This window comes from Gossypium arboreum, chromosome 8 (genome assembly GCF_025698485.1).
Source record: "Gossypium arboreum isolate Shixiya-1 chromosome 8, ASM2569848v2, whole genome shotgun sequence".
Lineage (NCBI taxonomy): Eukaryota > Viridiplantae > Streptophyta > Magnoliopsida > Malvales > Malvaceae > Gossypium > Gossypium arboreum.
The window spans coordinates 134,552,906-134,572,676 of record NC_069077.1 but is presented as its reverse complement, the minus strand read 5'-3'; the positions used below and the strand labels follow the sequence as shown (position 1 = coordinate 134,572,676).

The 19,771-nt window shown below is 35.8% G+C and overlaps 2 protein-coding genes and 1 non-coding gene across 7 annotated transcripts; 1 reads left to right on the top strand and 2 right to left on the bottom strand.

Annotated features, from left to right (window-relative positions):
* Positions 1-166: 166 nt before the first annotated feature.
* LOC108469606 (uncharacterized) lies at positions 167-7,829 on the top strand. 5 transcript variants are annotated; one of them, XM_017770527.2, is made up of 9 exons: positions 167-776; positions 1,929-2,028; positions 2,869-2,931; positions 4,157-4,274; positions 4,578-4,660; positions 5,057-5,118; positions 7,022-7,073; positions 7,171-7,205; positions 7,407-7,829. In XM_017770527.2, the coding sequence occupies exons 1-9, from the start codon at positions 532-534 to the stop codon at positions 7,453-7,455; spliced, it is 807 nt and encodes a 268-aa protein (XP_017626016.1). In that variant the 5' UTR covers positions 167-531; the 3' UTR covers positions 7,456-7,829. The 5 variants fall into 5 exon arrangements, 3 of the variants coding, with proteins under 3 accessions (XP_017626016.1, XP_017626018.1, XP_017626017.1); XM_017770529.2 differs by having other exon boundaries at positions 168-776; positions 7,366-7,829; XR_001869158.2 differs by having other exon boundaries at positions 169-776; positions 7,022-7,205.
* A 652-nt stretch (positions 7,830-8,481) lies between these two features.
* LOC108469605 (flowering time control protein FPA) lies at positions 8,482-16,345 on the bottom strand. Its single transcript, XM_017770526.2, has 4 exons — positions 16,141-16,345; positions 15,746-16,045; positions 10,428-11,644; positions 8,482-10,002 (listed from the first exon to the last, which is right to left on the bottom strand). The coding sequence occupies exons 1-4, from the start codon at positions 16,141-16,143 to the stop codon at positions 8,793-8,795; spliced, it is 2,730 nt and encodes a 909-aa protein (XP_017626015.1). The 5' UTR covers positions 16,144-16,345; the 3' UTR covers positions 8,482-8,792.
* A 2,977-nt stretch (positions 16,346-19,322) lies between these two features.
* LOC128279944 (small nucleolar RNA R71) lies at positions 19,323-19,429 on the bottom strand. Its single transcript, XR_008270128.1, has one exon. It is a non-coding gene; the product is annotated as a small nucleolar RNA R71 (small nucleolar RNA).
* Positions 19,430-19,771: the final 342 nt, after the last annotated feature.

Genomic DNA, 19,771 nt, shown 5'->3' with positions numbered 1-19,771 from the left:
ATTCAAACCAAACCTAATAATTATTGGCATCCATTTGTCCGTATAATATTTTTCTTTGAAAAATCTATCAGAAATATAAAAATGAAAAAGTTACTTCAGATATTTTATGAGGGCTATGTGTGTATATATATATATCTCTTTATTTCTTGCAATTTATTATTACAGCTCGGTAATAAAAGGGCAAGCGGATTAAATTTAAAAGAATTAAAAAGGGGAAAAAAAAAAGAGAGCATCTTAAAGCATGTTAAAAAGAGAGAAAAATCTGTCACTTTCTCGGGAAAAAAGTGAAAAAAGAAAAAGAAAAAAAAGGAATCGCATTTTTAGGTTGGCAATTGAAGAACAACTCTCCTCCATTTCTATCCCTTTGCGAGAAGCCACCCTTTCCTTCTCCCTTTTGTTCTCTGATTAATTACAATTGTCCCAGCATAGATTTAACATCACAAATAATAGATAAATTTCCAATTCATTAGCTCACATCGTTAGAATTCGAGAGAAACAGAAAGGATTTTAGCTTTTTGTTATATATGATTAATGGCTGCGAGTGCGAATCCGACGGGGAATCATCAGGAAGGTTCGTCGAACCAGAACGTAACGCCTTCTCCTCCTCCAACTGCCAATGGTGTTGCCGTCAATTCGAACAATAGTGGGGGCAATACATCGACCGCCGCCGCCGCCGCCGTCTCGGCTGACACGCAGTCCGCGTTGAGGCACAACCCTGGCATCTCCCTCGACTGGACTCCTGAAGAACAAACGATGCTCGAAGATTTGCTCGTCAAGTAAGCTTAAGTTCCCTCTCCGTCTCTAACACTTCATTTTGTACCTCTTTAATCGTTTTGTTTCTTTCGTTTGCTTTTACTTGTATGGAACTTGTTACTCACTCTTTAATTTAATAAGCTTAAAAAAATCAGTGGGAACTGGAAATATCATTTACACATTTATTATTGATTTTCAAATTTTATACATGATTCAAAGATGTACTTGTCTTTTTTGATGTGCGAAATTTTCAGTTTTAGCGACTATGTTTGTTGCTCAATTATGATTTTGTAGGTTTGAGGGAATTGAAGAGAAACTTTTGTTCTTCCTTTATTCCTTTGATCCCCTTGATGAACTTGCATTGTTTCGTACTTTAAAACCAAGGAGTTCTTTGCACAAAAGACATTTGGCTAACTATGATTGGACATGTCTTCGTTTTGGTAAAACATGCTTCCATGTTACCTTGTTTTTCTTCCTTGGCCAAACTTTATGCTAGATACAGTATCATGGACTCTCCGTTTAAGTGATGTGGTTTGAGACAGACCAATAAAATATTGTTCCATAATATTCTGCAGTCTTGGGTTGAAAGATGGTTGGTGAGTACAATAGTGTTGCTTGAGTTGCTATGACTTAGAATACTATCGTTTGCCAGTTTCAGTTCATTACGAGGAGCTTGCTCTCTAACACTATCCAATAATTCGTGGCATTGTGACCACATAAATTTGTGGAGTGGCTTCTTTTTCACCATCTTGATGTTTAGTTCAATAAAAGCTATTTCACTTGTTACTTGCATTTATGTTGTTGTGATATTGTAGAACGAGTAATATTTCCAAGGTATAACTATTAGCGTGCTGGCTCCAGTTAAAGTGGCCTGTTTCTTATTTAGTCTATAGTTGATCTGGTGGTCGTCCGTCTAAACTCCTCATATAGCTGTCCCGTCAGAAATCTAAAGCATGCTTAATTGTGATGCTGGCTTATATAATAGCTTCTGTTATATATGTTACTCTTTTTGTTAATTTACTTTGCCAAAAATTACTAATGTGTTTTCTCTAGGTTGAGTTTTGGGCATATTTGCTTTTTTTCCTGTTTATTTTTTGGGTCTCCTATTGTTTTCCTTGTATATTTCTTCACTTGATTTTGATTACTGAAGGCTTGATCAATATCTCTGTTTGCAGGTATACCTCTGATTCAACCATAGTTCGCTATGCTAAGATCGCAATGCAGTTGAAGGACAAAACAGTTCGGGAGGTGGCACTGCGTTGTAGATGGATGACTGTAAGTTGGTAACAACTTGATTAATTTAAATCAAATGTTTCATTTAATGTGAATGTCAAGAGTTTCTCTTTAGAGCTTTTGTGTAAAGGGATGTATTTGTCCTGATTTTATTGGAGGAAGAACCCAAAATCTGGTATGTTTGACATGTAGTCCTTCCCACAGGGTAGAGACAGGACTACTAATAATGAGGTGGTACTTACTATAAGCTTATTGATGCCTAATTTATATTTCTAAAATGCATTAAATTGCAATGACATTAAACTCAATTCCAGCTTTAATCTTTTTCCTAGACTTTTTTAATAAATGAATTTTAGATTATGTTTCATATCATATTAAAAACTCTACTTATCTAGAGCTATAAGATTCTAATTAAAGTTCAGTGTATTATAGCAGAAAGAAAGATGTCAACATTCTTCAATGGCATGATAATAATCGTGGATCATTATTCATGGATAAAACAATTAGCTACTGATTGTGTTTATGACTGACTTTTCTTGATTCCTTGTTTAGTTGATTATCTGCCTTCAGAAAACTACTGTATGAGATAGGTTTTCAACTAATTCTTATGTTTTTCTCCTGCTATTTCTTGATGGATGCCTTATCTTTTTCTAATTCGTTTGTCATCTGGAAAAGTTCTATAGCTCATTGGAAAAAAGGTCTATAGCTAGTTTGGCTGCTAGCATTCCTCTTTAAAAAGATTGTTCTATTCTGTAATTTTGTATAGCATAATGTCTGTAGAATGTTTCATAATCATTTTGTTTGTATTTGTAGTAAATATGCATATATATATATGCATTGTATTTGTGTGCCAAAAAATCACCTCGTTGAATATGCTTGCAGAAAAAGGAAAATGGCAAACGAAGGAAGGAGGATCATTCAGCAAGGAAAAATAAAGACCGAAGGGTATTTTTTTTTTTTTCAGAATCTTCATGCTAGTACAATTGATATTTTCAATGTCCTTATAAACTGCTTTATATTTCACAATTGTTCCTTAAAGAATGTCTTCGGAAGAAAGTTCTTTCCCTGTGATCGTTTCTTGAATGAAATTACCTAGCCCATTTAGTAACTTTTGTAGTTTCTTATTCTCTCTATGAATTCTAAATCTGTTTCCTATGGTCACTGAGTTTGTAGTTTCTAAATCTGTTTCTCTATGAATTCTAAAGCCCGTTTAGGCTTTCTTGACATGACAGTTGCTTCAAATATATATATCACTCACTACTCCTGTGATTGTTATACACTCATCATCCTTCATTACACATGGATATTGAAGTTCTTGAAATAAAGGTGTGCCTGAAATGATTCAAGCAGGAGGCAACCAGATAACAAATCAAGGTTACATAAGTGGCTGGTATATGTAACACAATTATGTAATTTCCACTGTGCCTTAGGTGCATGTTTAATTGACTATCTGATAAATAAAGCTTGAAGTCTTGGGCTTAGCTAGATATGGTTGAAAGTTGAAACTTGTGCAGAGAAGGTCTACTCCATAGCGTGTTCAACCCAGATAGATCTTTTGCATGATATTCCACACTAATTCTTTCTTTTGTTTTTTTTTCAAAGAAATTTCTTTATGGTATTAGGTGTTTTTGTCAATGCTCTAGCTTATCATTGTTAAGCTCAGTTGGTGATGGGAGTGGAACTGCTATTCCTTCCCATTAAAAGTTTCCTTAGCCCTAAGTGTGTAATTGAGCCGAGCTGAACCCAAATAGTGGCAAGCTCAAGCTCGACTTGAAATTCGGGGCTTGATACTCAGCTCGGGGTCAATTGAGCATCAATTTCTAAGCTCGAGCTTGGCTTGTGACATAATTGAGCTACTCAAGCTCGAGCTTGATTAAGTTCATTCATAGTTGGATTAGCATTGTGAGCTGTTCAAATAGACTATTATAGTGCTTGAATTTGGTTCGACCGATAGCTCAAGCTGCTTGAGCTTGAGTTTGGTTCAATAATCACCAAATTGAATTTGAGTTTTTTTTAGTTAAATTTGAATAGCTTGTGAACACCCGTGTCTCATTTACACCTCTAGTCAGTCCTCTTGTTTATGCATTCATCTATTTGCATCTGATTTCTTTTCTTAGTAGGCTACTGTTGTTTTTGTAACCTCAAGTTTGATAGCGACATTGTTTCACAGGAGAAGGGTATGGATACTTCGGCGAAGTCTACACCTCATTTAACAACTAGACCTAATGGTCCTTCATATGCTCTACCAATGATCCCTATGGACAATGATGATGGCATCCCATATGAAGGTTTGGTTAAAACATATATTAGAGAGGACTTTACTGTTTTCCAATATAAAAATTACAGCTGGGCAGAAACTTTGAGCTGAAAATTTTATGCTCAATCAGCGGAAATAAAATAGCCATGTTTTTATTTTAAAAATTATTAATTAGCATGCACCGTAATTCTTTGGAGCTGACAAGAGTCATGGGCACGTAGAGCATAAACCTTACATTGAGTTTAAAATTTACCAACAGAAAAGTGTATAATCAATTTGCTTTTTTACATTTTTTTTAAAAAAAAAAAATTAAGAATTTGAATTGTCTTTTCAGCCATTGGTGGTGTGACGGGAGAACTGTTTGAGCAAAACGCTCAAATGTTTAATCAGATTTCTGCAAATTTCGCAGCTTTCCAGGTGATGCATATAGTTTCAATAGAATTTTCTCCATAATTATGTGCTACAGAGACCTGCTCTTCTTCTGAGCAAATATGTTCTAATTTTGCATTCATTAGTGCTGCTGTTGCTTCATTTCATTTTATGTGGTTGAGATCTCCCTCTCTCTCTTTTGGTTTTTATCTTGTCAAATAAATCATATTTCGTTGGAGTTGAAATCTTTATATTATATTCCTCTAAAACTTAATATTTTTTTAATCCCTTGCTTATATGTGGTCATTGTTGATTTTGATTGAAAGTGGCAGCAGGGTAAAATAATGGAATGAAAGGGGGGGAAATCAACTTCATGTACTTAATCCCCTAATAGCTAATGGCTACTTTATTGATTGATATTATTTCCATTTATTTTCCATCCAGGTACATGATAATATAAATCTCTTATGCAAAGCCCGGGACAATATCCTCACGATCATGAATGAGTATGTACCTCAATGATTTGATTTTTCTGTTTTGTCCAAATTAGAGATTTCTTTAATATATGTTTTATGCTAATAGGACTTCATCATAATTGCTTTTTTATTGCACGAGTGCAAGTCTAGAATCATTCATTTCCATGTGATGTGAAATGGTATTTTTATGGCAGTCATGGACTCTTTTTCTTGTCAACAGTACATTCGATTAATTTATTTAGTTTCCTTCATAGGAAATGATGAACAGAAAAAGCAGTCTAGGCTGGCAAGCACTGTTTTAATGGTATTATAGGGGAGGGCATTTCACATGTTCTAATAGCAAACTAAAACTAATTTCTTAGTAATGAAAATGAGAAAATGATCCTAGTACTTGTCAATCTGAGGCAATAGCCGTAAAATTTTCTGTTGAGAGTATGGTTGGTTGTTTTGGCTTCTCAGCTTCTTTTTGGTAGCTGTTTTACTTTCCTGTGCATGCTACTACACATTTATAAAAGTTTTACCTATCATTAAAGGACTAGCTATTTTTCACCATGTGAGATGTTAAAAGTTATATATCACCTGATGCTGATGCAAGATAGATGGCTTGTCGGGCTAATTATCAAGCGACACTTAAGTTTGTTATGTTTTTGCTGAGCAAAGTTAACAGCCACTGATGTACAAAGATAATTCATATTTATCATTATGTGAAAATTCTGAAACCAAAATTGAGCAGCAAGTCAAATTTTTAGCTTTCCTACCTTGATGTCTAAATGCCTATGTCATTGTCATTAAGATATTGGGTTTATTGTCTACCCAAAGTCAAGAACTTGGAACAACTTGCGGGATTCAAACTCAAATTGCATGATAGCTAGACCCATCCAAGGGCTGGGCTACACGTCTGACCAATAGGTTTGGCCGTCCTAAGTTGGGCTAGGATAAGGTGTTTTTATTTAAAACTTTAATGATAATATGGATATTTTTATTTAAATTTAATTATAAATATGAATCTTAATATAAAATATAGCAAAATGAGTTATTCGGGCTTGTCTGGGTGCAGCCTGAATGAGCTTGGGTAAGAGATTTGAAAAATTTCCAGGGTCCAAGCCCTGGCCGCCCATGAGCACCTCTACCAGAAGCCGTTTGGGTGATCAGTTTTTTCTCCCAATAGCTGAATTAGAGTGGAAAATGGTGTAAGCAAAACTCCTTGGAGCATGTAAATAGGCTCTGTTCTGTTCTGCCATCTGGTAGAGAACAATTTTGAAATGACATTTTGTTGAGGGGAGGTCAGTCTCGGACCCTCAAACAGTGGATATATTGTGTCCGAGCAATACCTCAACTATTTGAGGGTCCAAGACTGACCTCCCCTCAACACATTTGTCCTCCATATTGATGCGTACACCTATCATTGTTGCAAGCTATTTTGTTAAATAAATTGGCACTAGTTTCATTTGACATTTGGTTTGTACAGAATTCATTAAGCTAAGGTTGTAAGTCGTAAGGGTCGAGGAAGTGAAAAGGTTAAGACATTTCCTGCTATGTGTATATATATTGTTATAGAATTCATATGGCATCCTCTTCATAGTTTAGGCATTGACTGAATTATATAAATTATGCAAACGCATGGGGGCTGACCCCTAGCTAAGCCTGATCCTTTATTTCTATTTTGATTTACCCCCGACTGGCTCTGGAGCTGCATAGATGATTAGTTTTTGGAACAAGGATGATGAACCTTGTAAGGACCATGGATCTTCATCTCTTCCTCTCTCAATCTCCCTATATTTAGTGGAAAGTCGGACAGAGATGATCCTTTTGTGTAGCTTACTGTTTTGATAGAGGGGAATGATGAGAAAGTTCCATCCCTCATGAATGCATTATTTATTGTCTTATATATATTATCTGCAGTAATTCAACGATTGTTTTCATTTTTTACCAGTTTGAATGATCTGCCAGAGGTAATGAAACAGATGCCTCCGCTTCCTGTTAAGGTGAATGAAGAACTAGCCAACAACATCCTCGGTCATTCATCGCATCAGATGAAATCATGATTCGGGGCTCTTACTGATTTCTGACCATTTGTCTCAGGGCACGGAATACTCAAGTAAAATCCGAAAGACAAGGTAAAAAAGAAAGAAAAAAGAAAAGAATAATCTGGCCCCCTTATCATTTTATCAAAATTAAAATGGTTTTCCATGTGTGTTATTTCTGATAAATTAGAATGCAAAAGTTCCATTTTTCACCCCATGATTTATAACTTTGCTTAACTTTTATTAATTTTAGGAACTATTATTAGTCAGCGTAGCTTGTGGATATATATGTAGGTGTGTAGAACGAAATCCCTTTCTGTACTATCATCATTGCTTATATTAGTCACTCACCCGGGCTTAGAGTTGAGTGCCGGACACCTGTTATGTGTCGACGCAGGTAAACTCATTCTTTATTAAGAATTTTTTTTCATACATTTAAAAGATTTGTGTTTCGCATGCATATCCGAACATACATCGAATGTACCAAATACACAATACATTAAACCTTGTGTAGCTGGAAAGTTTGGAATGGTTGATATCACAGAATTGTTTAGAGGAATTACCAAAATGTAAGATTCCTTCCCTAGATTAGTAGGTCCAATGATGTTGGATAAGTATTCTGTAACTACAAACGAGTTCAGCTTGAATTGTTGACATGAAACAATATACTCGAATGTTGCAAAGTTTATATAATATCAACTTTTCATGTTTCAAAAAGTTTATATAAGTATCCTCAAGTTCCGATGTAATAAAAATTTGAATACAAGACTGACATGAATTGCTAGGTTTACATGTTTCCTTAATATGACGTTAATTTTTATTAATTTAATGCATGGTTGATAAAATAATTAGACAGCTACATATGTGCTGACCCAATGTGAAATATGGTTGACTGGATGGAGGGTGATTTAATTATTGTAAATTCCTTATGTAATAATTTCTCTCTTTTTTCGGTTTTCAGTCTATTTTAAAATTTATTTCCATTTTTGGTCTTATTCACATGTTTCCTTGTGATATAAACAAATACATGCCTGTGAAGTTCAATATTTCTTATCGAAATCGAGTTTTTTGTTCGGACACTATTAAACTCGATTAATCAAACTCAATTTCTATGATTCGGCATAATTTCAAAGTGAGGTTATTTTTACTATTAATTAAAAATAAAAGATTTTAACAGAAAGCAAACAATAATTAGGCCTAAGCCTACATGTTAATTAAATGCTAAGAAATTCGAACTCAGATGAATGAGCTCAAGCAGTTCGAGCTCAACTCAATAACGATTAAATTGAATTCATTTTTCATATTAAGCTAAACTTGAATAACTTGAGAGCATGACTATCTCAATTATACCCCTATTCAAAAGTAATAATTAAAAAAAAAATCAGTTATTTTGCGAATTGAAGGTAGCTATCAACATGGCAGGATTACAAGTTGTTAAGTAAAACAGGAATACATATTTAAGTAGGCTTCATCACTAAACATTTCTAAGAACGTATAGCAATTCAAGTATCTGAGAATGAAATCCCTTAAGCACAGTGCTACAAACTGAGATGATCAGCTGAATCATTCGGAAGACTGCAAATCGAACCATAGAATACAAAACAAGGTGAAATTTTATGAAGCTAGTTGTTAAAAGTAATAGATTTTACCCAACGTATCGAAGTTGAATCCGACAGCAGTTCAAGTCCCTTTCCCTTGCTGAATTTGTTGAAGAAGAGCTGCTGCCAATTGTAATGTTGCTTGCAAGCGTTTCTGCGGATCGCCATCGCCTTCTTCTGGTAGGCCGGTACCTTGCAGTTGCTGACTTCTTTGAGGTGCTTGAGAGACTGCTGCAGCTAAATTTGATGTCTGCTGCTGTTGTAACTGTTGCAGTTGAGAATACTGAGATGTTGAAAGCTCCGGAACAGGCTGGTTATTCTGTAAACCGTATCCCTGTGATTGTCTCAACATGTCGGAGTGGTCCATTGTGTTTGCATGTCGAAAACTCTCCCCGATTGATGCATTTGGAGCATTCCCAACCTGTCCTTGTTGCCCGATAAGAGATGATGCTAGTTGTGCTAATTGTTCCGGTTGAAGGGCATTACTCGGCATAGATAAAGGGACTGAAGATTTGAATTCGAGCATAGATGGCTTGCTATTTCCAGGTAAAGGAATCCCAGAACTTCCAGCGGTACTAGTATATGTTTCTTGCACTGCTCTTGGCATAAATGATTGATTCCCTTGAATTGCCGGATCAAAGCTGGGAACTTGAGAGGGAGCATTTCTGGTGACAGAAACTGGATGCTGCTGATCTTGAGAAGACCAGCCTGCTCCAAACATAGCGTTTTGCTCGGGTGCATAATCACGCCTCTGTTCACTATACATGTCCGATATATTTCCAACCGAATGAGCAGATGCGGAAAGTGAAACAGGTGGAGTTGATGTGGCCCCATTCCCTGGATAGGAGATGTCTTTAATTCCTTGCCTACTTAATTCAGGATATGTCATAGAAGGAAATGACCCTGAAGCTGTTGATGGCTTTGCATAAGATGCATCACCATGAAAAGGTAACGAGTTTGCATCACTTCTTTCATTCAGATGTGCAGAACCGAGAGTGGAACCAGAATGCTCTAATCTCAAAACAACACCTGAAATGCTCAGTTTCCCAGGTACTTTCAGTACTTTCTCGGAAAAATCAGATGGAGGTACAAGAAACAAAGTGGTCATATCATCTAATTTAGCAACAGCCGCTCGCTGCTTCTCTCCCAAGTAATTCATGAATTCGTTATAGAATCCCATGTCGGCATCACTTTCAGGAACAAAAAAAACAACCCAAGCACTAGATGCTTGATAATAATGCTTTGCGAGCATGTCTAAACCTGTCCTTGCTGTGCAATCTAAGAATTCAGGCCTGCAGCATCAAGGTCGGGTAATCAGTAATTCGAGGAAGTCCAAAGGACTGGCAGGAAACGAGGAAATGGACGCTATCAGAAATACCATGTGATGCCCCATGAAGTCGGAAAGATTCATTATTTAATTAGAAAAAAAAATTCAACTTGATTTTTGGAAGAAATCTAAAAAATATTAAACAATAAATATGTGCATAAATAGTTGCAGAAATCCTCCTCCATGTTGTATCAAATTGGACAATAAATAATTAAACCTTTAATCCATCGACTACAAAATGACATTATCTGTCAATTTGTGGCTTGAAACAATGAATTGAATAACGGAAATAACACAGAGCAACTCCATTTCACAGGACCTACTTTAAAGCTAATGGAGGAATTAATAAGAACAAATGTTAACTATGAGAAAGGATTTTGTACTACTTACAGCATCATGTCGAGGACTTTTCCAACAGGAAAGCAGCGAGCACGACAAACGGGTGTTCCACCCTTGGCTATTGTCCCCTCCCATTTCCACTCTTTCAAAGATGGCTGATCCATCTCCTGAGTAAATCTTTTCCTCTCAACTATGTTTGATTGTAGAGAACCAGAACCTACCGGAAAACCATCGTAAGATGGTTTCCAGTGATCATTCCTTTCTCCACAAGTTGGAGTGAAACTTGTTGGACGATCCGGGATCTGTTTACACCCCAAAGCTGCAGGCTCAAAGTTCTTATCAAAGGCTTCAGGTTGAGGAACATCAGAGAGCATCCTTGGAAAAGCACGTTTTTCTTGTTCAAGATCAGATAAAGAGTACTCTGGTAGCTCTTTCTCAGGTGGAAAGGAACCAGTTCTCAATTTCTTGGTTCCATGGACGTGATAATGGTCTTCAGGCATATCCCAAGGCTCTTCATAGAATGCACTTTTCTGAGGTAATTTTGGAGGATAATCATGGTACCTCATTGGACTTTTACTATGTTCATACATATCTTGTGGTACTCGAGGATCAGGCTCCCCTTCCCCAAACCTCCAGGGTTCATATGTGCTTCCACCACTCCATGAACTACCTTTCCTCTTGAAACTATAGACATCAACATCACCAGAATCGTAATTTGACATATAAGGAGATCTGATACTTGCATCTTCTGTTTCTGCAAAACTCCTGTCATGCAGAAAGTTCTCAGAAGACCCCAAGCAACCATTTGACCTGAAACGTGGAGAGTTGGGGGCATTTACTGAGACCCTTCCACTGTTGGATGATCCACCCTCACTCTTTGCAAAACAAATGTGCACACGAGGATTCCCAAATAACTTCCCCTGAAGAGTTTCTTTTGCCCTGCAAGCTGACGATAAGCGCCTAAAGCGAACAAATGCATAACTACGTCCTGGAAACACAGTAATCTTCTCTATCTCACCAAAGGGGGAGAAAGCCTTCCTCAAAATCCCTTCATCCACTTTCAATAAAGCTGGAAATCCTATCCATAAGACCTCACTAGGATCTCCACTTCTATCATTCACCTTTGATTTGTCAAGGGAAAAATGTTCAGGACTAGCACGACGTGCTCTATTGTCCCTTGGTGAGAAAGGTGACCCTCTTACTTTAGAACGTTGCTCATCTCGTCGTGGCAAGTAGTCCTCATCACGTGATGGTGTTGATGACTTATCCTGTAATTAAGAATATCACCAGGTAAGGGGAAAACCAACCCTTACTAAAGCAATCTCATATCATTTTAATCCAGATTGATCAAGTCCAAAACAAAAAGGCTACAGAAATCCAGTGGATGGATATGGAGCAAGAAATTAAGTTATGCATCAGCACGTGTAACCATTTCCAGTAGCAAACACATTCTACAGATGTATTGAACTATGGCATTGCAAGCTTCTGAAGCTAATGAAAAATAGCCAGCCACTGCACTAGTTCTACTCAAGATCCTCCTGCCACAATAGTTAAGCTGGAAGTAAAAACACCTAATAGGCATCGTATTGGAGATTTTTGACTAAATTTATTGTAAGACATACCTTTTTGGACGTGTGAAATGCTCTATAGGATAAGCCCTAAGGATTTGTAAACTTCATAGTAATTTTCTTTTAACATTCTCATGAATTAATAGTTTTGACTTTTGAAATTTATACTTTTTTTACAATCACTATGCTCCCTTTTCAAAGGATCAACTACTTATGACCTCTAAAAAACAATAATAACCAAGCCTCTAATAGACTACTACAAAATTTGATGGGTGGCGATTTATGTTCATTATGAGCACTTGCTCTATTCAATCACATGCATACTCCAAATGTCCTAACAAATAGTACAAAAGCAACTAAACTTCCATCAAGCAAGCCCCAGTAAAGAAATATGATGCCCCTAGTGCTCAAAGTATGGGTCAGAAACATTGGTAAGCTAACAACACTTTCCTTTACACAAAAAGGACATCTCCCTGCCCTAACAACAAAATATTTGCACACCCACACACATCTCATCATAAGTGAAAACTATGCCATGGATTCACAGCACAGTAACAAACATCATTGCATCGTAACTGTGAGTCTGCCACAAGCACATGTATGCCTTAAAGTTTGCTGAAAAGACAGACAAAGAACATATAAACCATGCTGTGAAACTGAGAGATGCATCATCATAAGTAGAAAACACAAATCTTGTGAAAATACACGTCTTTTCATCACTTCGATCACTGAGGTTTGTAGAACAGTGAGTCAACAATAGTTCCACAGTCCTGTACACCTTGCCCAAAGAACTCTTACCACAAGATATTTCATATTGGAGTTTTGAGTTCTGAGAATATTAAATATGGAAAGCAATGGCAGCCTGCTCATTGTATAAATCTTGACTGATATGCACATTGATTTTGTTTATACTTGGAATAATTCAATTATAATCTTGAAGACATAACAGCTACATTCAGTACTACCTAGAACTTCTGATTTCTTTTCTTTTCTTTTAATTGTCCTTTTTGGCAGGAATCGAATCTTGAAAAACTAGACAGGCGTATAAGATAATAACTATGACATTAATGATCAATTCAACACAAAAAAGTTACTTTTCTCTTAGTAATTAACAATTTGAACTTAACCTAAGGGGTTGTTTTAGATTCCATATAGGTAACAAGTAGAATGAAATATATAGTAAAAGTAATGACTAATTATCATTGAATTCCAAGGTTTACAAACAGCCCTCCCCCCTCATAATGCTAATGTTCACAAGATTAGCAATGTGTCCTGAGGCAAATGAATGGCATGAGGAAGACGGAGTACTCGTTTGTATCTTATGTTGCATGATGCATTGAGTGGATAGTGATTCTGGATTTATGCTGTCCCTGCTAAAATGGAAACATTTCAGAGAAAATACAGATATGGAACCTGGAAGCAAGCTTGACTGTTAGTTGGCACAGACTTTGGAGACTTTGTAGATCAGGTAATGGCCCTGAATTTATGGCTCTTGTTGGCACTGGTTATGCCATCTGTTCTTACTACTATCTATTATCATAAATCAATGCCAATGATTTTCCTTCTACACCTTCCACTTTCCCATGCAGTGCATGATTAAGTTTTTGAAATTTCAACATAGAATGGTGCTTCTATCCAAAATCTAGTAATCATCAATTCCAGTCGCTTTTATCCATTTCTCTTGGTTCCATCTTTCCTATCAGACTTTATCTTTAAGACATTTAATTATTTCATTATTCTTGATGTGTCCATCAACAAGGGCACATATTAGGACTCAAGTAAGATTTATTGCTAGCAAAGAAAAGGTTAATGCCCCCTGAAACCTGTTAACATTACATTATCATCAGTTATTCACTCTTACTTAAACACAAACCAAGGTATGCTTCAAGATGTCAGCAGACATGTGAGTATTCTAGACCCCATAGCACAAAAAAGGCCTAGAATAATTATTGGAAAGACAAACTACTTCACTAGAAAACCTATTTTATTTTCAAGCGTCTGCAGGTGTGAGCATAACTATGGATATGGAGGTTAAGGAACATATTTTATGCAGGAGAAATAAAAGAGCTGTCTTGTGTCAGTTTTCTATTATTTCTTGTAGAAAGTTTTCAGATTGCTGCACAGGATACAATTCCAGTATAAATAGCATTGATGATGACACTGTTATGTACATTGTTCTAGGTCAATAAACTTTATCCATCATATTCAACAATTTAACTTCCAAAAGCTGTTTTCCCAGCGAGATTAAGTGTGATGAATTGATCTAAATAAGTATTGTAGCATCTATTCACATTACCTGTTTTGCTTGGCAATATGCATGAAAAAATTGCACAGGATGGCATCAGACTGAGCAACATTGAACGCATGACTAGGTTCCAGAATAAGACACCAATTAATTGGTCTGAAATTGATGAAAATTAACTGCTAATCAAGTTTTCCAAGTCGCTAAAAGCAACAACCTGACATTAAATGGATTGTAACCGTGCAATTTATGCTGAGTGCTTGGAAAGAACGGCAGATCATATAGCAAAGCAAGGAAGACAGAAGACAAAAGAATGCATCCCTTGTAAGAAGAACCCACTTAGGGTTTTATGGTGAAGGAAATGTCTTTTGAAATCTGAGTGGTGCAGTGGAAGTGAACAGCACTGTTCCAAAAACTGCATCTTGGAAGAAAATGCAACCAACACATTGTGATCATGGAAGTGGGCAGAAAGAACTATTACTCTTATTTTGATTTTTTTATGTGATTGTTCTTGACATAATTGAGATTTATGAACCTGATAATGTACAGTTATGGTTATGAATACTCTAAGGCACGAAACTAATTGCCAGACCAGGAAAGTTTTGTAGGATGTTTATGTAATTGGGAAGAGCATGCTAAGCCTTATTAAACATCTTAACACATGAAGCTCACCTCAGTTTTTATCAGTTGCTATTTACAGCAAACTTTGCAGATGAAATGGTGCTGTGGTGGAGGATATTAGTTTCTTAAAGTTGCCGCTATTGAGAGAAGTAAACAAATTGTAAAGAACTTCCTCACGAAGAACTATATAATTTAAGTGAAATAGAATCTTGAGTATGATGTTTTCCCTTTATTCCTGACATGATATTTGTTGTTATGGAATGAATCTCCAAGAATATAAGCATCTGAGGTCATTTGGGTTGCGGAGCTCCAATGTTTCCATTATCTCTAACCAGAAACTTTGATGGAAATTGCTAGGAATCCACAACCAATTGTTCAATTAAATGGACTGCAAATACTATTTTCTTTATTTACAGGCTCTTTTGGTTGCTAGTTCTGCTGTTTGCTTGTGCACTCTCAAACTTTCTTAAAAAGAAAAAGGCTATTGAAACACAAAATCACATTTTATTTACAATGACCAATCAAATACTTGTAAAAGAAAAGACCAATCAAATAACAATATTAAACACACCCAAATATAATTGCTCAATAAAAAAAAAATTGTATTCTATTACGAAGCAAGTTGAACTTTTTGTGTTAAGGAAACAGGGCTACTGCTTTTCGGTTCCATAAGCAGCAAAGCAAGCAGCTAAACTAATAACAACCAAACAGAGCCTTAGTTTAAAGCCAAGTTAATATCCTTTTCCCAATTCTATTTTAATCTTCAGCTTCTATTTTTTCTTTCATGTGGTTGAATTATGTTTATTTTAAGGTCGTGAACTTCTTTTAACTTCCCTGGCAATCATCAGCTACTAAACACACAAATTTGGAAGTTCAATCAAACTTAAATTAATTCCAGAAAGACAAAAAAGTAATATTAGTAATGGTTCAAGACTAACCGCCTTGGCAAACTCAATCCTAAGCGGATTCCCCGCTACGGGAAAACCTTGGAGCGCCTTCATGGCGGAAATAGCTTCTTCTTCGTTCATGAAATTAATAAAAGCGTAGCTTCGACCAGGCTGGAATGCCACGCTCTCTAGTTCGCCAAACTGCAAGAAGTGATCTGTGAGGTCCGGCTCTAGTATACTGTGCGATAGATTCCCCACCCAAAGGTGTCTCGAAGGAGGCGCATTACCCCGACTTGAAATCCCCGACGGCGGATGGTCACGCCGCGATCTGTCCCTGCCTCCGCGACCAGACTGAAAACAATTCATTGAAATAATAAAACGATGAGAGATTATCAAAGTGAAAATATGATAAAAGCAGATAAGATTGGAGTTGGCAGATAACTGACCATGGCGGATTCTCAGAAGAATTTAGATTTTTTTTTCTCGGATCGATTTAGGGTTTGAAAATCAATAAAATTGGGACAGAGACGTAGGGAAAGAAAATTCTTCTTTGTTAATTTTATTTTTTAGGGTTTGGGATTTGCTGAAAAATAAAATGTTTTTTAAAAGGGTGGTGACGTGGCAATCCCAAACTCCCACCATAATTTTCCTTTATCTTTTCGTGTTTTCCCTTTTATTTTCAATCAAATGGTAAAAGCCGTAAAGGTAATTCGAAATTTCTATTTTTAATTTTTAATTTAAATTTACAGTTGAAGGGATTTTATATAATAAAAATTAACAATTTAATTATTAATTTGAAATTCAAAATAACTAAAAGTAGGGAATACAAATTATCGATCAAATTAAATTGAATCAAATTATTTCTATTTAATTAAATTTTAGTTTGTAGGTTTAGATGGGCGGTGGGGGTGTGGTTCGATGTAGTACGTCTAATTTATTTTTTATTTAATGTTACAGTATCGCTATATCATCTAATTTCATCGCCTTTTTACACTAACCTCAGGTAAACGCACCACCCATCCAAATCTACCTTTAGTCTTGTTTTGATTTTCCAAATCGAATAAATTGACTAAATACCTTTAAATTAGTCAAATTACTACATTTCATTCAAATTAATCAAAAAAATTATATTTTCGTGATAGTTTTATCCTTCATGTTTGGGGCTTGTGTTTTTTCAATCTATATTCTCTCATCTCATTGAGAATGCAATGTAATATTCTTTGAACTCATGTTAGATTTTGCCATAAAATTCTCATATTTGAATCTCAAAGATTAGTATTTTCAATAGTGTCAAGGTTTCATAATATATGAAATAATCTCAATATTATGTATTCCTCAAGTAATCTTTTTTTTTGAAAATTTTACCATTATTTTTAATGACTTTAATTCATTTTACCTAAACTATAACAAAATAATAATAACAACAAATAAATCAAATTTCTTTTGATATATTATTCAAGTAACATTTCAATTATATCATCCCGATTAACCAAAGACTTTGTCCCCCTTGATGACAATGGGTACAATAAAAAACCTAAGCAAAAGAGTCGATTACCTTTTCCATTACAAAATTGTTAATAAACCGTAATATATACATATTTTTACCCTAAGCATGACATATTTATGGATGATTTTTCATTGTTTTTATTAAATTCGATGCTCCTAATCCTTTAAATTCATGTTGTATACTCAGGAAAGCTTAGGATAGCAAAAAGAGCGAGAAACGAGCTAAAAACAGACCAAATGGGCCTAAAATAGTGTTTCACACGATCTAAGCACTTCCACACGGGTGATCCACACGCCCGTGTGTGACACACGGGTATACCACACGCCCGTGTGTCATGGCCGTGTCGACATTAATCAAAGTCAGAATTGCACACGGCCTGAGCACCTTCGCACGGGCATGGCATACGGTCGTGTCCTTATCGAGCCCAAGTCTAGTTCTAATTGGAAAAGGCTAATTTTAGGCTATTTTGGGCTTTCGAAAGTCTATATAAACACCCGAGAAGAGGATTAGGGGGACGCACAGCGTTGGAGGTAGAAAGTACTCAAGAATAGCCATCGGAATCACCTTGGAGCCAGGATCTACATCAATACTGAAGATTTCCATCCAATTTGCTAGAAGTTCTTTGGGTTTCTTTATGTTTTGTTGTTTTCCAAACTTTGAGATGTTTTCCATTATTATTATGAACTAAACTCCCTAAATACCTAAGGGAGATGAACCCTATGACGAATCTTATTACTATTTGAATTATATGATAACGACTTATTCTTATTCTTAACTGTGAGTTCTAAATTCTTGTTTTAATATTCAGGGGTATTAATTCAGGTTTTGATGTGCTTAATCAGTGGAGCAAAAGTCCCTGTTTAAGAGTAGATCATTCATAATTAAGCGGAGTTGAATGCAATCCTAGGGATAGGACGACATAAATCTGCCGAATTAGAGTCAAATCTAATAAGGGAATCCATAGACCGAGTTAATGCGACAATAGGGGTTTTAATTAGAAAGAGATTTCAATTAATCAACCTAAAGTCAGTTGTTCTTAGTCTCGAGAGAGATATTAACATAAATTAGGAATTTCTACGGATTAAGTTAAGTGAATAAATTGTCTAATTCAGAAATAATAAGTGAAGTCTAGGTGAATTTTTCCTTGGATATTGTCTTCTCCATCGGTTTTTCCTAAAGTATTTTCCAAACTTCATCTTTGTCGTAATCTTAGTTAATTAGATAATTAGTTTTAGTTTAAAAACACACTTTAATTCTTAGGCTAGATAATAAAAATATAGTAATTACTAGTACTTTTAGTCCTCGTGGATACGATATTTTCGGTCTCACCAGAACTATACTACTATTCGATAGGTGCACTTGCCTTAGTCGAATTTATAGTTAGTTTCACGACCATCAAGTTTTTGGCGTCGTTGTCGGGGACTAAGATATTAGGAACGCTTAATTTTTATTACTTTAACCATTATTTTTATTTTTATTTAATTTTGTTTTGATTTACTAAATTTTCTTTTATTTACTTCTAGCAGGTTTTAATAGTTTATGACTAGAAGAAACCCATCAGGACCCCTACTTTTTTATAGTGAGATAGAAAACACAGCTTGTAGAAACTAAAGAGAAATAAGGCGAAGCCTATGATACATAAAGGAAGGGCAAGTGGACGATATTCAAACCACAATCGAGTAGATAGTTGATAATCAAGATAATCCATTACCTCATGTGGCTGTTGCGAACCTAGTAAATCAGAACCCTGCTCCTCGTACTATGTATGATTATGCTAAACCTACTTTAACAAGAACTGAATCGAGTATAGTTAGGCCTGTTATTGCTGCAAATAATTTTGAACTGAAACCTAACACAATTCAAATGATACAATAGTTTGTTCAATTTGATGGATTGCAGGATAAGGATCCAAACACTCATTTAGCAAACTTTTTGGAATTTTGCGACACTTTTAAGATTAATGGCATTTCTGACGATGCCATTCGTCTTCGGTTGTTTCCATTCTCATTGAGGAACAAAGCTAAACAGTGGTTGAACTCGTTACCATGAGGGTCAATCACAACTTGGGAACAAATGACCGAAAATTTTTTATTAAAATATTTTTCGCTGGCTAAAATGACTAAATTAAGGAATGATATCTCTTCTTTTGTGCAGATAGATTTAGAAACTCTTTATGATGCATGAGAGAGGTACAATGACTTATTGAGAAGGTGCCCTCACCATGGGTTACCTCTATGTTTACAGGTTCAAACTTTTCACAACGGTCTGAATCCCTCAACTAGACAGATGATTGACGCAACTGTTGGTGGAACTATTAATAATAAGACACCTGAAGAGGCTTATGAGTTTATAGAAGAAATGTCACTCAAAAATTATCAATGGCAAGTTATGAAGATAAAGCAGACGAAAGCAACTGGCGTTTTTAACATTGATTCGGTTCCTATGCTCTCTAATCAGGTAGAACTTTTGAATAGAAAAATTGATGGTTTACTTGGTTCTTCACGGGTTCATCCAGTGATGCAGTGCGATGCAAGTGAAGGTGGAACGAGTAATTCAGAATACCTACCCTA

Bases quoted from the DNA above. Each gene is read 5' to 3' on its own strand.
- LOC108469606 (XM_017770527.2), top strand. From the start codon at position 532: ATGGCTGCGAGTGCGAATCCGACGGGGAATCATCAGGAAGGTTCGTCG. The intron at 777-1,928 runs GTAAGCTTAAGT...CTCTGTTTGCAG, and splicing joins CTCGAAGATTTGCTCGTCAA to GTATACCTCTGATTCAACCA. The intron at 4,661-5,056 runs GTGATGCATATA...TTTTCCATCCAG, and splicing joins CAAATTTCGCAGCTTTCCAG to GTACATGATAATATAAATCT.
- LOC108469605 (XM_017770526.2), bottom strand. The intron at 11,645-15,745 runs GTTAGTCTTGAA...TCTTAATTACAG, and splicing joins GGATTGAGTTTGCCAAGGCG to GATAAGTCATCAACACCATC. The intron at 10,003-10,427 runs GTAAGTAGTACA...TTGATGCTGCAG, and splicing joins AAAGTCCTCGACATGATGCT to GCCTGAATTCTTAGATTGCA.